This window comes from Elephas maximus, chromosome 5, assembly GCF_024166365.1.
Source record: "Elephas maximus indicus isolate mEleMax1 chromosome 5, mEleMax1 primary haplotype, whole genome shotgun sequence".
Lineage (NCBI taxonomy): Eukaryota > Metazoa > Chordata > Mammalia > Proboscidea > Elephantidae > Elephas > Elephas maximus.
Window position 1 is genome coordinate 103,608,189 of NC_064823.1, and position 19,931 is coordinate 103,628,119.

The window sequence follows — 19,931 nt, forward strand, 5'->3', positions numbered from 1 at the left end:
CATGATCTGAAACTGTATTATTGATTGTTGGTTTAGGAGTCCCTGGGTGATATAAAAGGTTAAGCGCTGGGCAACTAACCAGAAATTTTCTGGCTTGAAGCCACTCAGAGGTACCTCGAAAGAAAGGCCTGGTGATCTGCTTCCAAAAGCCCATAGTCATGGAAAACCCTATGGAGGGGAGTTCTACTTTGAAATACACGGGGTCACCATGTTTCAGAATCAAATTGACAGCAACGGTTTTATTACGATGATTTATTTATTTGTTATCATTGTTTATTATTGCATTACTACATGTTTATTGTCTGTTTTCTGATGAGTATAAGCTTCATGAGGTCAGGAGTTTTGTCTACAAATTGCTGGATCTCCAGCTCCTAAGAAATTACCTGAAATAAATTGGGCCCTCAATAAATATCTGGAAGAAGGGAAAGGAGGAAGGAAGGAGAGCAATTTCTACGCAAGTGTAATTTTCTCTTCTCATCAAGAAGGTATCAACACAATTGGTCAAAGAAGAGCAAAAGTATAGTAGATAAACTGGAAGGAATGAACTGGGACAGCTCTACGATTAGTGAGTCCTCAGAATTCATCACTGAATCAAAAAGAAAGCCTTATAGTCTAATTAACAGAAATAATTTTTAATGCTGTTTCCTATAGCACAAATCTATTCTTATATCAAAACAGGATGAGCTTTTAACTCTACTCTTAAGCTGTTGCTTTGACCAACCGTCTGATCCTGATATTATTTTCTACTGGTCTATGTTTGTGTTTGTTCATTTCCCTCTAGCAGATTTTAAAATCCAAATCACTGCAGTAATTCATTTTTTATTGTTCTCTTGCTCAGCTTCAACACATGTACAGTAGTAGTGTTCACTCTTCAGGGGGATAATGGCATTTTTGGAAATTTTACTGTAGTCATTACTCTTGCTTCTTTATTAAGAGACTTGACTTTAATCTTCTGCTTTAGCTATGTGGTTTATCTTATGAATATTAATATACTACCCAAAGGGATCCATCCAGTGAATATGAATTAGAAAGAACTTTTTTATGGAAAAAGAGAAGGCTATTTTCCACACATCTTTCTGGGTTATACGGGCTCTAATTTAATCAGCATGTAGTCATCATGTATGCCACCAGCACTCCAGGCCACGAAGTAATTGAAATGATTCAAGCTTGTTTAATAAAGTAATTTCAATTATAGCCGGAGTTGAGTCAGAAAATGTCAGCTGTACAAAGTTTATGCTGCCTGGAATCAGCAATAGGGCACCAAATGCTCAAAGAGAAAGTGTCGTTGTGGGAAAGAGTTATACTTTTTTAGGCTTTAAAATATCTTTGTTTGGGGAGGAGCCAAGACTACAGCTTAGTCAGATGCACTATACCATCCCTCTACAGCAAGACCTGAAAAACCAAGTGGAACAGATGCAGATAACAGTCCTGGAACCCTGAACATCAAAAAAGAAGGATAAAGAATTGATTCAAACACCGACCAGAAGAAAAAATTGAGCAAATGCAACGAACAAGGAGTAAAACAGAGTGGAGAGGCTCAGCCAGCCATCCCAGCTCAATGTGGCTATCTTGAGACAAAGCTAGTAGTGACCACAAGTAAGGAGCAAAGGAAAGTAACTTCACGACATTCCCATAAAAGACAGAGAAGCTGTATAGACACACCCAGAGAGAAGCAAGGTGACCAGCTCTTAATCCAGATCTAAGGAAAGAAAACACAGAAAAAAGGGCAAAAATTCCAGGGATCCTGCTGTCTGGATTAGGGAGGGAGCCAGGATCCAGAGTCAGGTATGCTCACAAGCAGCATTCCCGGACCTCTGGGGCAAGTGACATGCACAAGGCAGGGGATCTGTGCAATATTGGCAGGAGGTTAACCATTCAACCCAATCTGGGTGCCACCCTCTCCTCACACTTGATCAGGGGCAGGCCCCAATGCTGGCTGCAACGGACAGGAAGTACCAGGGCACTCCAGTCTGCTAGCTGAAGGGGAACACTCCCCCTTCCTCCTACCCTCCTGATTGGAAGTGATGGAGGGTCCCATATCCCAACCACTCAACCCAACTGGAGACCAAAATATGAGTCCCCCACCTCCTCCTTCAGTCAGCGTGTCCTCTAACCCACTCTGCCCACCCAACTAGCAGTAGTAAGCATACTTCTGCACACTCATCCACCCACCATTCACCCCCCTCACCCAGTGGGGGGCAGACACCACACAACCACACATTCCCCTGCCCAGCACCCACTCCCTTGCCCCCACAACTGGGCAAGTGGCAGCTACCATGTGAATGCTCATGCACCCACCCACCACCCACCCACCTGACCTGGCAAGTGGCAAAGACCACACACTTGCATGCCTACCCACTCACCAGCCATCCCCTTGCCACCCACCCTCTCACTCATCAAGTAGTGGTGACATGTCCCCTCTCGCTCACCACACCTTCCGCCCCACCCACTCAGCAAGTTCCACTGCCCACTCTTTCCTCACTGGATAGATGACAGGTGCCAGCCAATATTGCTCAGCCTGTCCTCAGCATCCCTACATGATCAGTGAACGAGGGCCTGCGTTCACACTCTCAGCCACTAACCCTCCCATCCAGAGACAGGTGGAAAGAGCTCTAGTACTGCGAAACTAGTGACCAGAGTATCATTCTCACCCCATCTGTTCAGACATATCAAAACAGAACAAAACAAAAAATCAGGATGAAGCAAAACACACAACCAATAAATAAATATTTATAATAACACCTTAATACCTCAGTGACAACAGACAATATCAAATCACATAAAAAAGCAGGACAAAATGGCTCAAGCAAGTAGCTAAAATAAAGGACCAGAAAACCTTCATGAGGAAGAAATAGTAATGGAACTACCTGATAAGGAATTTAAAAGACTTATATTTAGGGCCCTCCAGGAGAACAAGAAAGAGGTCAAGGAAAACACTGATAGAACCATGGAATACACAGACAAAACTCTAGAAGAATTCAAGAAAAATTACAAGAACAAAATGACAAACTCAATAGATGAATTGAAACCATATAAAAACAACTAGAAATTGAGAAGCTTAACAATAAAATATCAGAAATACGTAACTCAATGGAAGGACATAGGAGTAGAACTGAATCAACAGAAGACAGAATCAGTGAAATAGAGGACAAACCCCTTGATACTAATTTGTTTGAGGAACACTAAGAAAAAAAGAATGAAGAAAGCCTCAGAGTTATATGAAACATTAACAAGAGGAATAACTTACATATGATAGGAATTCCAGAACAGGAGACAAAAAAAAAATGCACAGGGAAAATTTGTGAAGATTTACTAGCAGGAAACTTCCCTAATATCATGAAAGATGAGAAGATATCCATCCAAGAAGCTCAACGAACCCTGTACACAATAGATCCCAAAAGAAAGTCACCAAGTCCTATCATAATCAAACTTTCTAAAACCAAAGACTAAGAAGGAATCCTGAGAGCAGCTCAGGAAAAATGAACTGTTACCTACAAAGGAGAACAAATAAGACTAACCTCTGATGTCTCAACAGAAACCATGTTGGCACAAAGGATGACATATATATAATCCTGAAAGAAAAAAAAATTGCCAACCAAGAATGATATATCCATCAAAACTGTCTCTCAAATACGATGGTGAAACTAGAACATTCCCAGATAAACAGAAATTAAGGGAATTTGTAAAAACCAGGCAAACATTGCAAGAAATATTAATGGGAATCTTTCAGACAGAGAAAGAACAACCTGAGATTAAGACACACAATAGCATCACCCAGAAACCAACCAAGATAAAGAATTCTCAAAAATAAAATAAAGCTGCAAGACTGAAAGAAGAGAACCAAAGACATCAATCTGTAAATGATGACAACTTCAAAATAAAAAGAGAGAATAAATGGTAGTTACAGAATTTCCATATGGAGAGGAGTCAAAGCGATATCAAGATATATCAGACTGTGTTAAACTTAGGAAGATAAAGGTAAATTTCAGGGTAACCAAGAAGAAAATTACCAAGCTACCTAAAACCAAACTCACTGCCATCAAGTTGACTCCAACTCACAGTGACCCTATGGGACAGAGTAGAACTGCCCCCATAGGGTTTTCAAGGCAGTAATCTTTACAGAAGAAGACTGTCACATCTTTCTCCTATGGAGCGTTTAGTGGGTTCAAACTGCTGACCTTTCAGTTAGCGATCAAGTTTTCAAAAGACTCAGTAAACACGGAATGAACGACAAGGAAAGAAATGAAAAGAAAATCCATAAGCAAAAAGAACGTAGTACAAAAAAGTAAACAGAACAAAGAAACTAGCAACACCACAGAAAAAAAAAAAAGCATGACAAAATGACAGCAGTTAATTCATAATTATCAATAATCACACTGAATGTAAGTGAGTTAAATGTACCAGTCAAGAGATGGAGAGTAACAGAATGGATTAAAAAAAAACATGACCCATCAATATGTTGTCTACAGAGACCGATCTTAGATACAAAGATATAAATAAGCTAAAAAATGAATGGGCAGAAAAAAAAAATTTCTCAAGCAAACAGTAACCAAAAAGAGCAGGAGTGGCAATATTAATCTCTGATAAAATAGACTTTAAGGCAAAATTCACCACAAAAGATAAGGAAAGGTACTATATAATGACTAAAGTTTCAACTCACCAAGAGAACATAGCCATAACAAATATTTACACTCCCAGTGACAGAGCTCCAAAATACATAAACAAACTCCAGTAGCATTTAAAGAGAAATAGACAATTCCACAAAAATAGTGGGAGACTTTAACATACCACTTTCAATGAAGGACAGAACTAGAAAGAAGCTCAATAAAGGTATAGAAGATCTAAACATCACAACCAACTTCACCTCATAGACAGAGGCAGAACACTCTACCCAACAACAGTACCATATATATTCTTCTCCAACACACAGGAATCATTCTCCAGAATACACCTTATTTTGGATCACAAAGCAATCCTCAATAAATTCAAAAACATCAAAATAGGACAAAGCACCTTTTCTGGCCACAACACTATAAAATTAGAAATCAATGCCAGGAAGAACAAGGGGAAAAAAATCAAATACATGGAAACTGAATAACCACCTTGCTTAAAAACCACTGGGTAATAGATGAAAGTAAAAAATTTCTAGAATCAAAAGAGAACAAAAGTACAACATAACAAAAGCTGTGGGATGCAGAAAAAGCAGTGCTCAGAAATCAATTTACAGCAATAAATGAACACATCAAAAAAGAAGAAAAGGCCAGACTCAATACCTTAACCCTACAAGCTGAACAAGAAGAAAAACAGCAGCAAAAGAGTCCCAAGGCCACCAGAAGAAAGATATAATAAAGATTATAGCAGAAATGAATGAATCAGAAAACAACCAAAAGGATCAACAAGACTACAATTTGGTTCTTTGAAAAAAATCAATGAGGAGGAAAAACCACTGGCCAAATTGACCAAAGAAAAGGAGAAGATGCAAATACCCCAAATAAAAAATGAGATGGGTGACATTACAACAAAACCAACTGAAATTAAAAGGATCATAATAGAATATTGTGAAAAACTATACTCCAACAAATTTGAAAACCTAGAAGAAATGGACAAATTTCTAGAAACACACTACCTACCCAAACTAATACAAACTGAAGTAAATAATCTGAACAGACCAATAACAAAAGAAGAAATTGAAGAGGTAATTAAAAAAAAAAAAAAGCCCCAACCCAGACAGCTTTGCTGGAGAATTCTACAAAACATTTACAGAAGAGTTGATACTAATACTACCCAAACTATTCCAGAACATAGAAAAGGAATACTCCAAATTCATTCCGTGAAGCCAGCATAACCCTGATACCAAAGCCAGGCAGACACTACTAAAAAAGAAAATTACAGACCAATATCCCTCATAAATGTGTTGTTGTTGTTGTTGGGTGCCCCCCAGTCAGTTCTCACTCAAAGTGACCCTACATATCACAGAACAAAACTCTGCGTGGTCCTGCACCATCCTCACAATCATTGTTATGCTTAAGCCCATTGTTTTAGCCACTGTGTCAATCCATCTGGTTGAGGGTCTTCTTCTCTTCTGCTGACCCTCTACCAAGCATGATGTCCTTCTCCAGAGACTGATCCCTCCTGACAACATGTCCAAAGGATGTAAGACGAAGGCTCACTATCCTTGCTTCTAAGGAGCATTCTGGTTGTACTTCAAGACGAATTTGTTTGTTCTTTTGGCAGTCCATGGTATATTCAATATTCTTCGCCAACACCACAATTCAAAGGCATCAATTCTTCAGTCTTATTCATTTTCCAGCTTTTGCATACATATGGTGCAATGGAAAATACCATGGCTTGGGTCAGGCACATTTTAGTCTTCAAGGTAACATCTTTGTTTTTCAATACTTTAAAGAGGACTTTTGCAGCAGATTTCCCCAATGCAATGCATCTTTTGATTTCTTGGCTGTGGCTTCCACAGGTATTGATTGTGGATCCAAGTAAAATGAAATCCTTGACAGCTCATGAATATAAATGCATCAATTGTCAACAAAATTCTAGCCAATTGAATTCAATGGCATATCAAAAAAATAATACATCACAACCAAGTGGGCTTCAAACCAGGTATGCAAGGGTGGTTCAACTTTAGAAAGTCAATCAGTGTAACACACCACATAAATAAAACAAAGGACGGGAATCACTTGATCATCTTGACTGATGCAGAAAAGCATTTTGATAAAGTCTAGCACCTATTTCTGATAAAAACTCTCAGCAAAATAAGAATAGAAGAGAAATACCTCAACATACTTAAGGGCATATATACAAAGCAAACAGCCAATATTATTCTCAATGGAGAGAGACTTAAAGCATTCCCTTGAGAACAGGAACCTGACAAGTATGCCTTCTGTCATCACTCTTATTCAATATTGTACTAGAAGTCCTAGCTAGAGCAATGAGGCAAGAAAAGGAAATAAAGGGTATACAAATTGGTAAGGAAGAAATAAAATTATCCCTATTCACAGATGACATGATACTATACATAGGAAATCCCAGAGACTCTACAAGAAAGCTGCTGAAACTAATAGAAGGATTCAGCAAAGTGACAGGGTAAAATGTCAACATACAAAAATCAACTGGATTCCTATACACCAACAAAGCGACCTTGGAAAAGGAAATCAGGAAAACAATACCATTTATAATAGCCCACCAAAAGATAAAGTATTTAGGAATAAATCTAACTAGGGACATAAAAGGCCCATACAAAGAAAAATACTACAGCAATAAACCAAAAGAGACTTACATAAATGGGAAAACATACCATGCTAATGGATAGGATGACTTAATATTGTGAAAATATCAATACTACCTACAGCAATCTACTAATATAAAGCAATCCCAGTCCAAATTTCAACATTCTTTAAAGAGATGGAAAAACTAATCGCCAATATTATATGAAAGGAAAGAGGCCTCATCATAAGCAAAGCATCACTGAAGAACAACAACGAAGTAGGAGAGCTCACACTCCCTGACCTCAGAACTTACTACACAGCAATGGTAGTCAAAACAGGCTGGTACTGGTACAACGACAGACACATAGTCTAACAGAACAGAACTGAGAACCCAGAAGTAAATCTATCCACATATGAACAGCTGATTTTCAACAAATCGTTGAAGTTCATTAAATGGGGAAGGGAAAGTCTCTTTAACAAATGGCGCTGGCAAAACTGGATATCCATTTGCAGAAAAATGAAGCAAGATCCATACCTCGTACCATACACAAAAACTAACTCAAAATGGACCAAAGGCCTAAATGTAAAACCTAAAACAATAAAGATCATGGAAGAAAAAATAGGAACAATGCCAGGGGCCCTAATATACAGCATAAATAGAATACCAGACATAACTAAAAAGGGACAAACAGCAGAAGATAAAATAGATAGCTAGAATCCCTGAAAAACTAATCACTTAGGTTTGTCAAAAGACTTCACCAAAAGAGTAAAAAGAGTACCTACAGACTGGGAAAGAAAATTTAGCTACCACATGTCTGAAAAGGACCTAATCTCTAAAATTTATAGAAAACTTTCAACATCTCAACAATAAAAAGATAAACAATCCAATTTAAAAAATGGGCAGAATAATGAACAGACACTTCACCAAAGAAGACATTCAGGTGGCTAACAAGCACATAAAGAGATACTCGTGATCATTAGCCACTGTTGTTGTATGTCATTGAGTCGATTCTGACCCATAGTGACCCTATAGAACAGAGTAGAACTCCCCATAGGCTTTCCAAGGAGCAGCTGGCAGATTTGACCTTTTTGTTAGCAGCCTGAGCTGTCAACTACTTCACCACCGGGGTTCCCATTAGCCATTAACCCGGTGCCATTGAGTCGATTCCGACTTATAGTGACCCTATAGGGCAGAGTAGAACTGCCCCATAGAGTTTCCAAGGAGTGCCTGGCGGATTCAAACTGCTGACCTTTTGGTTAGCAGCCGTAGCACTTAACCACTATGCAACCAGGGTTTCCAATAGAGATAAGCAAACCCATTGCCAAGTCGATTCCAACTGATAGCAACCCCGTAGGACAGAGTAGAATTGCCCCATAGGGTTCCCAAGGAGCAGCTCGTGGACTCGAACTGCTGACCTTTTGATTAGCAGCCGAACTCTTAACCACTATGCCACCATTACCCATTAGAGACGCAGATCAAAGCTACAATGAGATACCATCTCACTCTGGTAATAATGGCACTGTCCAAAAAAACAGAAAACAACAAATGGTGGTGAGGTCATGGGGAGATCGGAACTCTTTTATACTGCTAGTGGGATTGTAAAATGGTATAATCACTATGAAAAACACTAGTGTTTCCTTAAAAAGCTAGAGATAGGAATACCTTATGATCCAGCAATCCTACTCCTAGGTATATACCCTAGAGAAATACAGAAATAAACATATGCACACCCAAGTTCATTGCAGCATTATTCACAATAGCAAAAAGATGGAAACAGCCTAAACGCCCATCAACAGATGAATGGATAAACGAACTGATGCATACACCCAGTGGAATACTATGCAGTGATAAAGAATAACGATGAATCCGCAAAACATCTTACAACATGGATGAATCTCGAGAACATTATGCTGAGTGAAATAAGCCAATCTCAAAGGACAAATATTGTATGAAACCACTATTACAGAAAGTCAAGAATAGGTTTACACACAGAAAGAAACATTCATTGATGGCTACTGAGGACGGGAGGGAGAAGGAGGGAGAATCACTAAATAGATAGCAGACAAATGTTAATTCAGGTGAAGGAAAAGGAAATACACAATATGGGAGAAGTCAGCACAAGATAACCAAGCCAAAGGCAGACCCTGAGAGGTGTCCAAGAATAAACGGCAACCACAGTAAATGCTATAACATAAAATCCTGCAACAACAGTGATAACAAACAACAATGTGTGAGTAGATACAAAGGTAAATATATATGCTAAATAGGTGAGGGAGGTCGTCCAGGAATACACCCGCATGCATATATAGGTATGATTGTGGATATTTCTACATATATATTTATAAATGCTGCATGTATATACATATATATAATACAGCACATAGGGGCCACGGTTATAGAAAATACTTAGACATTGGGGCTGCGCCACTAGACTAGAAGACTAAGGACCATAGTCTCCAGAGACATCTAGGTCAGTTGACAAACACGGTTCGTAAAGATAATGTTCTATATCCTAGTATGGTGAGTAGCATCTGGGATCTTAAAAACTTGTGAGTGGCCATCTAAGAAGCAACATTGGTCTCTCCAAGTGTGAAGCAAAGGAGAATGAAGAAAACCAAAGACTCAAGGAAGCAATTAGTCCAAAGGACAAACGGCCCACATGAACCACAGCCTCCTCTAAGCTAAAGACCAAAAGAACTAGATGGTGCCCACTACCACTACCTACCACTTTGACTTGCACCACAATAGAAGGCCCCGGCTAGAATGGGTAAAAAATGTGGAACAAAACTCAAATTAAAAAAATAGATAAATAGACCAGACTTGCTGGTCTGAAAGAGACTGGAGGAAACCCTTAGACTATTGCCCTAAAACCACCTTCTAATTTGAAACTGAAGACACTCCCAGAGGCCACTGTTCAGCCAAATAAAAGGTGGGACTATAAAATAATAACACCTGTGAAGAATGTGCTTCTTAGAACAATCAACTATACAAGACCAAAAGGGCAACATGTGCCCAAAACCAAAGATAAGAAAACAGGGAGGGACAGGGAAACCAGACAAATGGAAACAGGGAACACAGGAAGGAAATGGGGAGAGTGCTGACACATTGCGGGGACTGCAACCAATGTCACAAAACAATTTGTGTATGAATTGATCGGAAAACTAATTTGCTATGTAAACTTTAACCTGAAACACAATAAAATGTTTAAAAATAAAAAAACAAAATACCTTTGTTCACTTGAGGCCAGTTTTCTCAGGTGATCTGTCTGTCAAGAAAGTCAAATTTAATTTTATCCTAAAGTACATGGTAAAGAAATGGTAGTATAGCTGAGATCTTTAAAAACTGAAGAGGTCAGAAAGCTGATCTTCTTTCCTCTAAACAGAACTAGCAGCAGACATTTCACCACAGTCTCCACCATTCCCTAATGCCTCAAGCCAAGTCGGTATTTGTATTTAGAACCATCCATGACAGGTGACAGCTCTAGATTTGTTCCTTAGAAATATACAGGAAAGGGAAATTCCACAAGTTTTTGTTATAAAATATGATTGCATAATACACATATTTAAAACCATTTTTCTAGCACAAAATAATGCAAAAACATTCTAGCGATTCTCAATATGGTGCTGTCAGTCTCTCAGAAATGATAAAAATCTAACATGTTTTCCATTCTCTTTCCCTTTCTCTTATCTGTAGTTTTCTTTACCATTCCAGCCAGCACTTCTGGCATATTTTATTTATTTAAAGGCCTCAGTATTTCTACTATTCTAAGATTTTTAATCGCCAAATCATCATTCTGGAATTGTTCTTCTTCCTCTGTTTAATCTTTCCTTTGAATAGGGGACTTCTTTGCACATACAGACAGTTGGCTTTTTACTAGTATCTAGTGCTGTTCCTTACTTATAACTGTTAAGGAGATAGACGGTTGGACCATCTGGTTGCAATTCACAATCATATAACCCAGAAGGCCTTATTAAATCCTTTTTTATTTAGTGTTGTCTGTTCACCTCCAAACAATATTTCTCTCTCACCTTGATCACGCTTAGTTTAGGTTCAGTTCTGTTAATGTAGAAATTGGTCTATTTTAGAAACATTCTATTGCCTTCAAATATTATAGGACTCCTGCTGATTGCATCAACACTACCATTGCTGGAGCCTTCCTTTGGTCTACGTCTGGGAATTAACATCCATGAGTATCAGAGAAGGCTGTTATTATGCTAAATGAAGACTATTAACATCTGTTCTGAAAATGCAACACCTTATGCTTCCTCTTACTAGAGACTTCTACTAACCAGCTATAGCTACACAGTAGACCAGTCAAATTGCAGTTGACACAGTGAGAACATTCAGTGAGGTAAAAATTAGTTGTCCAATGTATTTTTTGCATATATGTGTGATCATACAAGATGGTAACCTAACATCTCATTCAGAGTGAGCTGGAGCCATTTGATTTTTCCTATAAATACATTTCCAAACATATATTGAAAGCCAAAGAGATTACAGAAGTTAATATATAAACATTTGCTTTCTACATAACTTTTAGTTCAACCTTTCTTTTAAAATCCTACTTCCTCACCCTTCATTGATCTATTCTGAACCCTAGCTAGTAATACTCTCAGTTGGAAACTAAAAAGAATAAAAATTTTCTGGTTTATATAGTATTTTCCCTTTATAATCCTCAAAGGAGTGTGTAAAAGCAGGATCACTATGAGTCCAACTTTATAGATGGGGAATTTGAGGCTCTGGGAGGGTAAACAGTATAATCAAGGTCAAACAGTAGTTGACTTTGAGAGAACCCAGTCCTCCTAAATTTTCATTTGCCTTATTACCCAGAAGTCCCTGCTTCTGCTCTAGAAAGAAAAACCTGCTTCTATAAGTATTAACACTGAGCTTCCCCTACTTAGCCCTTTAGTGAAAGAGAAGTGAGAAATTTCAGGATTCCAAATTCTTTTTGAGGGGAATGAAATGCTTATGACAATGGTATTCTTTGCTAAACACTCTAATTTTTATTTCACTTTCGAAGGAATCCTTCCATATTCAGAGGATTTCTGATGTGCTGAGCTAATGATACCTACTCCTTGCTGAGTAGCAATACCTACTTCTATTCTCTTTATGGCTGTGGAAAAGAGAAGAGGTGGAATTTTTTTAATGACTTGAAAAGCTTCTGAAGAGTAGTAGTTGAATTCAAAATAGAAATGCAGATAAATTGCTAAAATTTGAACAGATAAGCTATGTGCCAAGAGTCCTTTCAACGTAAATCTTCCCAAGAGAGAAAATGCAACAAAATTATACAATAAAAAATTGTTTCATTTCTGATGCATCATCCCGGAAGTGTTAGGAAGTATGTAGAAATGGGTACCCTGTCTAATTCTGACGGAGTAATTGGAAAAACGGAGAAAGAAGACGTGATTTGTGTCATTTACAGAAGTGCAGTGAGGAGATAGTCTCTCATATCTTCCATCTGAGTCCTGGTGGCGCAGTGGATAAATGCTGGGCTGCTAACCAAAAGGTCGGCAGTTCAAACCCACCAGTGGCTCCACAGGAAAAAGATGTGGCAGTCTGCTTCTGTAAAGATTACAGCCTTGAGAACCATATTGGGCAGTTGTGCTCTGTCCTATAAGGTCAATACGAATTAGAATCAACTTGACAGCAATGGCTTTTTATCTTCCATCCAGGGGCAGTGGTAGTTTAGTGGTAGAATTCCCACCTTCCATGTCGAAGATCTGAGTTGAGTTCGAAAGCAGTGCACCTCAGAGAAGCTACCACCCATCTACCAATGGAGGTTTACAGGTTACAATGATGCTAAACAGGCTTCAGTGGATCTTCCAGACTAAGACAGACTAGGGAGAAAGGCCTGGCAAGCTACTTTCAAAAAATCAGCCAATTCAAACTCTATGTGCATGAGTAGGGGGTCAACTCAACAGTAACTAACAGCAACAACAGTCTATCATCTGGCTTCTCAGAGTTAATGAAAAACCGCTGAGGCCTGGGAAGGCCTTAGTCCCCAGTTTTTCCAATGGCAGGTAATATTAAGTCCCATGCATCCCAATACTACGTTAAACCTCATTTTTTAAATGACATCTTAATTCAGCCGGTGCTCTGCCATTCTATAAGCATAAGAGCTGTCTGACGAAGTCACAGACCCAGAGGATTTTACAGCCATCCTCCATCCCACAGGAAAAAAGTCATAAAAGTGACAAAGAAAATAAAGTTCTGTAATTTACTGAAATGTGTATTTGTTGTGATTTTGAAACTCACTGATACTTGCAGAATGTTCTGAGTACTAGTCACACTCTTCGAGTCCCCTATCCTGGCTCACTCTCAGTAGAAAAACTCCAGTTCTACTTCAGAGAGAATAAGGTCAGGTCATCCAACTAGAATGGTTTCACACACACAACCATGACACCCTTACCTGCGTCTACACCCAGCCAAACCTTCCTCTCTCCTCTTTGTTGGACAGATTGGCCTCCTTCTGTTTAGAGGAGCTGATGAGCACCGAAACCTGTCTTTCTGAGAGAAGTCCTATGTATGGATGGCTCTCAAGCAACCATTTTGATAAAGTTCTAGGCTGAGCTTTTAAGACTTAGACTCTGTTCTAACCACTGCTACACAGTAACGATGAAAGCCCCCCTCCCCCCCCCATTTTCTCAATGTCAGCACTTCCAAGGAAGCTTTCAATAATTGTTACCATTATTGCAGCAATATTGTTACACAGAATGGGCAGGCTATAAATGTTTGTGGCTGATGATGGTGCGGTCTATACAGTAAAAATCAAGCTAACTTCTCTTTTAGAGTGTTCATTCCTTAAAACTGAGAAAGGGTGGTTTTTGGAGGGGCACTAGGCAAGACGCTGTATACTTTTATAAAAGTAAAAAGAGATTTAAAAGTCAAGAGTACCTTTGTAGAGAAAACCATATAACCAAAAGGCAGAGCAAAGAATGGATATGAGGACAGCCACAGAGAGGAGAGAAGGGAGTGGTTTAGACTAGATGTTTAAAATACAGCTCAGAGAATTTTTAAATTTAGCCTCATCAGGTAGAGCCACCTCCTTTGCCTACAGATGGCTCCTTGAGTCACTGCCCAGATTCTCCCAAATGAAGATGACTGTCCCACCTCCACGACCAATGGCTGTGACCACCAAATTCTCTCTCTGCATTGAAGAGATTTAAAAAAAAGAAAAATCCATTCCTGGCATGAATAACAAAAGCAGTCAAACTTTACACAACACAAGAATGAAACCTCATGCCCCTAGAGAATGGACACAAAGATAAATTAACGTGCCTAACTCCTAGATTAGACTGATCCTTAGTGGTTCTTCTGGCCCACCCTACGGCGAACTTCAAGGCTTAGGTGCTTCTCACATACTCCACCTGACAGCACGTGGGATTTGTCCATTTACGAGACTTGGAATTCCCAGGCCCATGCAGGTGCAGCTAATGGCATTTTTCTAACATTTGTCACTTTAAGAAAAGAGACCTTTATAGAAATTGTTCATTCTTATACAATCCATTCCAAAATCCACTAATTTCCCCTTTCCATTCATCTCCAAAAAATCCTGTATCCAAGACAAATGGGATTTAGCACAGCACGCTTTCAGTGATACCACAATGAGCAAGCCTATTTTAAGACTTCTATTCATTAATTCTCAATAAATATTATGATACTAGCACTTAGGCATTCTGAAGTGACTTTCCTAAGCAGATCTTAAGCTCTTTACCAACACAAATGCATTAAAACTCTAATTTCCCTGCAAAACAAGCTAAGAAGCCAGAATGCTAAAACATGATTTCTGTGATGAGCTGCATGGCAAGTCACCTAGAAAAGGCCCATCTCTAAAAAAGGGGGCAGGGAGGGATACGTAACAAAAGATTGATTTGAGGAACAGTACTGTCTCATAATGATTGTGAGGACAGAATAGGACTGGGCAGTGTTTCCTTCTGTTGTACATAGGGCCACCATGAGTCAGAACCAACTTGACAGCACCTAACCACGTCAACTGTCTCATACAGGAGTCCTGGTGGCGCCTTGGTTAAGTGTTTGGCTGCTAACCAAAAGGCAGCAGTTTAAACCCACCAACTGCTCCATGGGAGAAAGATGTGGCAGTCTGCTTCTATACAGATCAACAGCCATGAAAACTCAGTGGGGCAGTTCTACTCTGTCCTACAGGGTTGCTATGAGTCAGAACTGACTTGATGGCAATGGGTTGTTTTGTTTTGTTTTGTTTTGTTTTGTTTTGTTTTGTTTTGTTTTGTTTTGTTTTTTACTGTCTAATCTATTTCCAAGTCAGGCTAACCAGAAAATATTGGGAAACTGTGAAGGATTCACTTGCTTGCCATTCAGTCATTTAAGAAACATTTCCTAGGTGGCTGCAGGGTGTTGGGCACTGGGTTAGACCTTGGGGATACAATGAAGCCCTGTCCTTGTAAAATGTACAATCCAGTAGAATAGAAATACCTGTTTTTAACAAAAGATAAGATCAAAATAGTACGGAATAAGTGGTACATGGAGATGGCATGTAGAAGGTAGTGGATAACTTTGTATAAGGGGATGGGAAGATATTCAAGAAAAGACTGCCCTAAGATATAAGATCTGTTTTTGGAAGGTTGAGTAGAAGTTTGACAGCAACGTAAGTATTCTCTTTCTGAAGAAAAGGTATTCTTGTTGATAGTAATGAATGCCTTGCAACAAATTTTCATGGCTTCCCTGAAGACATACTGAAAGATCTATGTATGAATTAGAAGATAATAGCCCTTCCAGCCTCCATCTGCTACTTCACGTGCAGTGTTATGAGGGCCTAACCAATCAATCACAGAAAAGTGGCTCTTTTTATAAAGATATGACTGTCCTTATGGTCTCTGTTTCTTCGGCTCTCACAGCTGCTTACAAAACAAAGTTAGAGTTAGAGCTGGAAATACGGCCAGTCCTCACATTTTACAAATGAATAAATGGAGGCCCAGGGAGGTTAAGTATTTTTCCCCAAATTTGCACAGATAGTTAAAGTGGAGTCCAAAACTCGGAGAAACTTATCAGATTGAACTCTCAGTCAACTGAAAACATCAAAGTTCACAGTCACTTCATTTCCCAGGCACATAAACTAAAAATTAATCATAAGCATGCTTATGTCACACAAGATTATGAGCTGCTTAAATACTGTGTCTCAAGATAGAATAGATTTTACTGTAGAAACAGATAAAACCAAAAATCAAAGTGATTTAAAACAACAAGTTTATTTTTCTCTCACACAGTCAATGTGTTTGGTAGAAGCTCTGCGATCTCCTCCACTCAATGACTCAGGGATCCAGGCTCCATCTTGTGATGCTACTATCTCAACATCTGGCTTCCAAAGTTGTTACATCAGGGTAAGAGAAAGATGGTGGTGGCACGCTGGCTCTTAATTACCCAGTTAAATGCTCACAGCACATTGGTCAGAACTAGTCACACGGCACCAGCCCAACTAAGGGAGGAAGGAAAATATACAGAAATATATGAATATTTCATGAGTACTAAGACTATGTCTTTTATCATTGAATCTCCAGCTAGCACAGTGTATGGCACAGACTATGTGCTTCACAAAGGTAATTGAACAAAGAAATGAAGAACCTACTGTTTTCAAGTACTATTTTTCGCAACACCAAGGGATACAAAGATATACAAGTCATAATTCTTGTGTTCAAGGAGCTGAGAATCTGAACCTAATTGTGAAATTAAATGCAAATATATACCCATACCAAATAAAATTAGTAGTACCCAGCAATGTGGACTAAATGACAAGTGAGTGATCTTCAAGAAAAAAGGAAAGAAAAAGATTTACAGTGGTTAGGTAATCCTGTCCTTTATTTCCTTTTATCCTGAACTTAAAACATATCTCCAAAAGTTTTGTAATCTTATTGTATAATCTTACTTATATAAAATATCTAGAATAGACAAATGTATAGATATCAAAGTTTATTAGTGGTTACAAGAGGCTGGCGGAAGGGAAAGAGAAAGGAAGACACAAGGATTAGGGGACATTGAGGTTCTGTTAAGGGTGATGGTTGAACAACATGATAAACATAATGTCACAAAACTGCATATGTGAAGATTGTTGCAATGGCAGATTTTTTTTTACCCATATATTTGCCACAATAAAAAAAAAATTTTTTTAATTCTTGTTGCTGTTTTTGAAAAAAGGTCTGGAATCTGACAAAAGTGCCTGGAAGAACCATGATCTGTTTCTCACTTTAACACTGGACAGAATAGACCCGGGGACTACCCCTGCTCCAACCTCTGATCTCCTTTCAACCTCCTCTCCAGGTGCAACTTCCATGACCATCTTTTTGGCAATCTCCTGTTTCCAGGATTAGCTAACACCATTTTGTTTGTTGTTGGTTGTTTGGTTTTGTTTTGTGGTTAGCTCTTTATTGCTGACTAACCATGAACTTACAGATCCATCAGAATTTTTCCACTGATGGAAAGGTCATAGTCAACCATCTGGCCAACCTGCATCTCTGGACCTCCTACGTCTACTTCTCCCTGGGCATCTATTTCAACCTTGACATTGTGGTCTTGTATGGCATAAGCCACTTTTTTTATGAGTTGGCAAAGAAGTACATAGATGCCAAGCATCCCTTGAAGATGCGAAACCAGCATAGTGGCCACCTCCTCTTCCAGGATGTGTAGAAACCATCCCAAGATGAGTGAGGTAGAATCTTGGATGTTACGGAAGCTATCATTGGCTATGGAGATGAACCTGAACCACACCCTGGGCTCTTCCCGAATGGACCCACATCTCTGTGGCTTCCTTGAAAGCAATTTCCTAGACAAGGAGGTGAAGCTCATCAAGAAGATGGGCAACCACCTGACTGGCCTCAGCAGGTTGGCTGGTCCCTAGGCCCAGCTAGGTGAGTATTTCTTCAAAAAGCTCACCTTCAAGCATAACTAGGAACCTCCAGAGCCACTGGAGAGACCTTTGAGAGACCCCTTTGCATTCCCTTGGCACCCAGCGTACTGCCTGAGCCTCTCCCTCCAGCCAGGAGGGAACTTTTTAACCACCTTGGAGCCCTTTCCCAGGGGGGAGGCCAAATAGAAATAAGAAAGTTTCTTTTTGCAGCAAAGAACAAAAAAAGTTTTGGAATCTAGTTGCAAACATTGAGAACAATATTAAGAAATCATTGCTTGTCCATTCCAAAGAAAGGTGATAGAACATAGAAATAATCTAATAATACTAGTAATATCACACAGTAAAATTTTGCTGAAGATCATTCAAAAGCAGTTGCAGCAGTACATCAATAAAGAACTGCCAGAAATTCAAGCTGAACTTAGAAAAGGATATGGAACAAGGGCTATTATTGCTTATGTCGGATGGACCTTGGCTAAAAGCAGAGAATACTAGAAAGATATTTACCTATGTTTTATTGACTATGTAAAGGCATTTAGCCATGTGGAACATAACAAATTATGGATAAAGTTGCATAGAATGGGAATTCTAGGACAATTAATTGTGCTCATGAGGAACCTGTACATAGACCAAGGGGCAGTCATTTGAACAGAATAAGGGGATACTATGTGGTTTAAAACAGAATTGATGCACATCAGGGTTGTATAGTTTTACCATATTATTCAATTTGTATGCTGAGCAAACAATCTGAGAAGTTGGACTACATGAAGAAGAACACTACATCAAGTTTGGAGGAAGACTCGTTAACAACTGTGATGGGCAGATGACACAAACTTTCTTGCTGAAAGTGAAAAGGACTTGAAGCACTTACTGACAAAGATCAAAAACTACAGCCTTCAGCATGGATTGCACCTCAACATAAAGAAAGCAGAAATCCTCAGAGCCAGACCAATAGGCAGCATTATGATAAATGGAGAAAATATTGAGGTTGTCAAGGATTTCATTTTACTTGCATCCACAGTCAATGCCCATGGAAGCAGCAGTTAAGAAATGAAACGACGTATTACATTGGGCAAATCTATTGCAAAAGACCTCTTTAAAGTGTTAAAAAGCAAAGACATCACTTTGAGGACTAACCTGACCCAAGCCATGGTATTTTTTTTTTTTTTTTTATAATAACTTTTATTAAGCTTCAAGTGAACGTTTACAAATCCAATCAGTCTGTCACATATAAGTTTACATACATCTCACTCCCTACTCCCACTTACTCTCCCCGTCTTGAGTCAGCCCTTTCAGTCTCTCCTTTCTTGACAATTTTGCCGGCTTCCCTCTCTCTCTATCCTCCCATCCCCCCTCCAGACAAGAGTTGCCAACACTATCTCAAGTGTACACCTGATATAATTAGCTCACTCTTCATCAGCGTCTCTCTCCCACCCGCTGACCAGTCCCTTTCATGTCTGATGAGTTGTCTTCAGGGATGGTTCCTGTCCTGTGTCAACAGAAGGTCTGGAGAGCATGACCGCCGGGATTCCTCCAGTCTCAGTCAGACCATTAAGTTTGGTCTTCTTATGAGAATTTGGGGTCTGCATCCCACTGCTCTCCTGCTCCCTCAGGGGTCCTCTGCTGAGCTCCCTGTCAGGGCAGTCATCGATTGTGGCCGGGCACCAACTAGTTCTTCTGGTCTCAGGATGATGTAGGTCTCTGGTTCATGTGGCCCTTTCTGTCTCTTGGGCTCTTAGTTGTCATGTGGGCTTGGTGTTCTTCATTTTCCTTTGCTCCAGGTGGGTTGAGACCAATTGCTGCATCTTAGATGGCTGCTTGTTAGCATTTAAGACCC

At 39.3% G+C, this 19,931-nt stretch overlaps 1 protein-coding gene across 1 annotated transcript; it reads left to right on the forward strand.

Moving 5' to 3' along the window:
• Window positions 1-17,631: 17,631 nt before the first annotated feature.
• Window positions 17,632-18,088, forward strand: LOC126076742 (ferritin light chain 1-like). The gene is made up of 2 exons (XM_049885300.1): window positions 17,632-17,765; window positions 17,869-18,088. Exons 1-2 carry the CDS (start codon window positions 17,632-17,634, stop codon window positions 18,086-18,088), a joined length of 354 nt encoding a protein of 117 aa, XP_049741257.1.
• The last annotated feature ends 1,843 nt before the right edge of the window (window positions 18,089-19,931 follow it).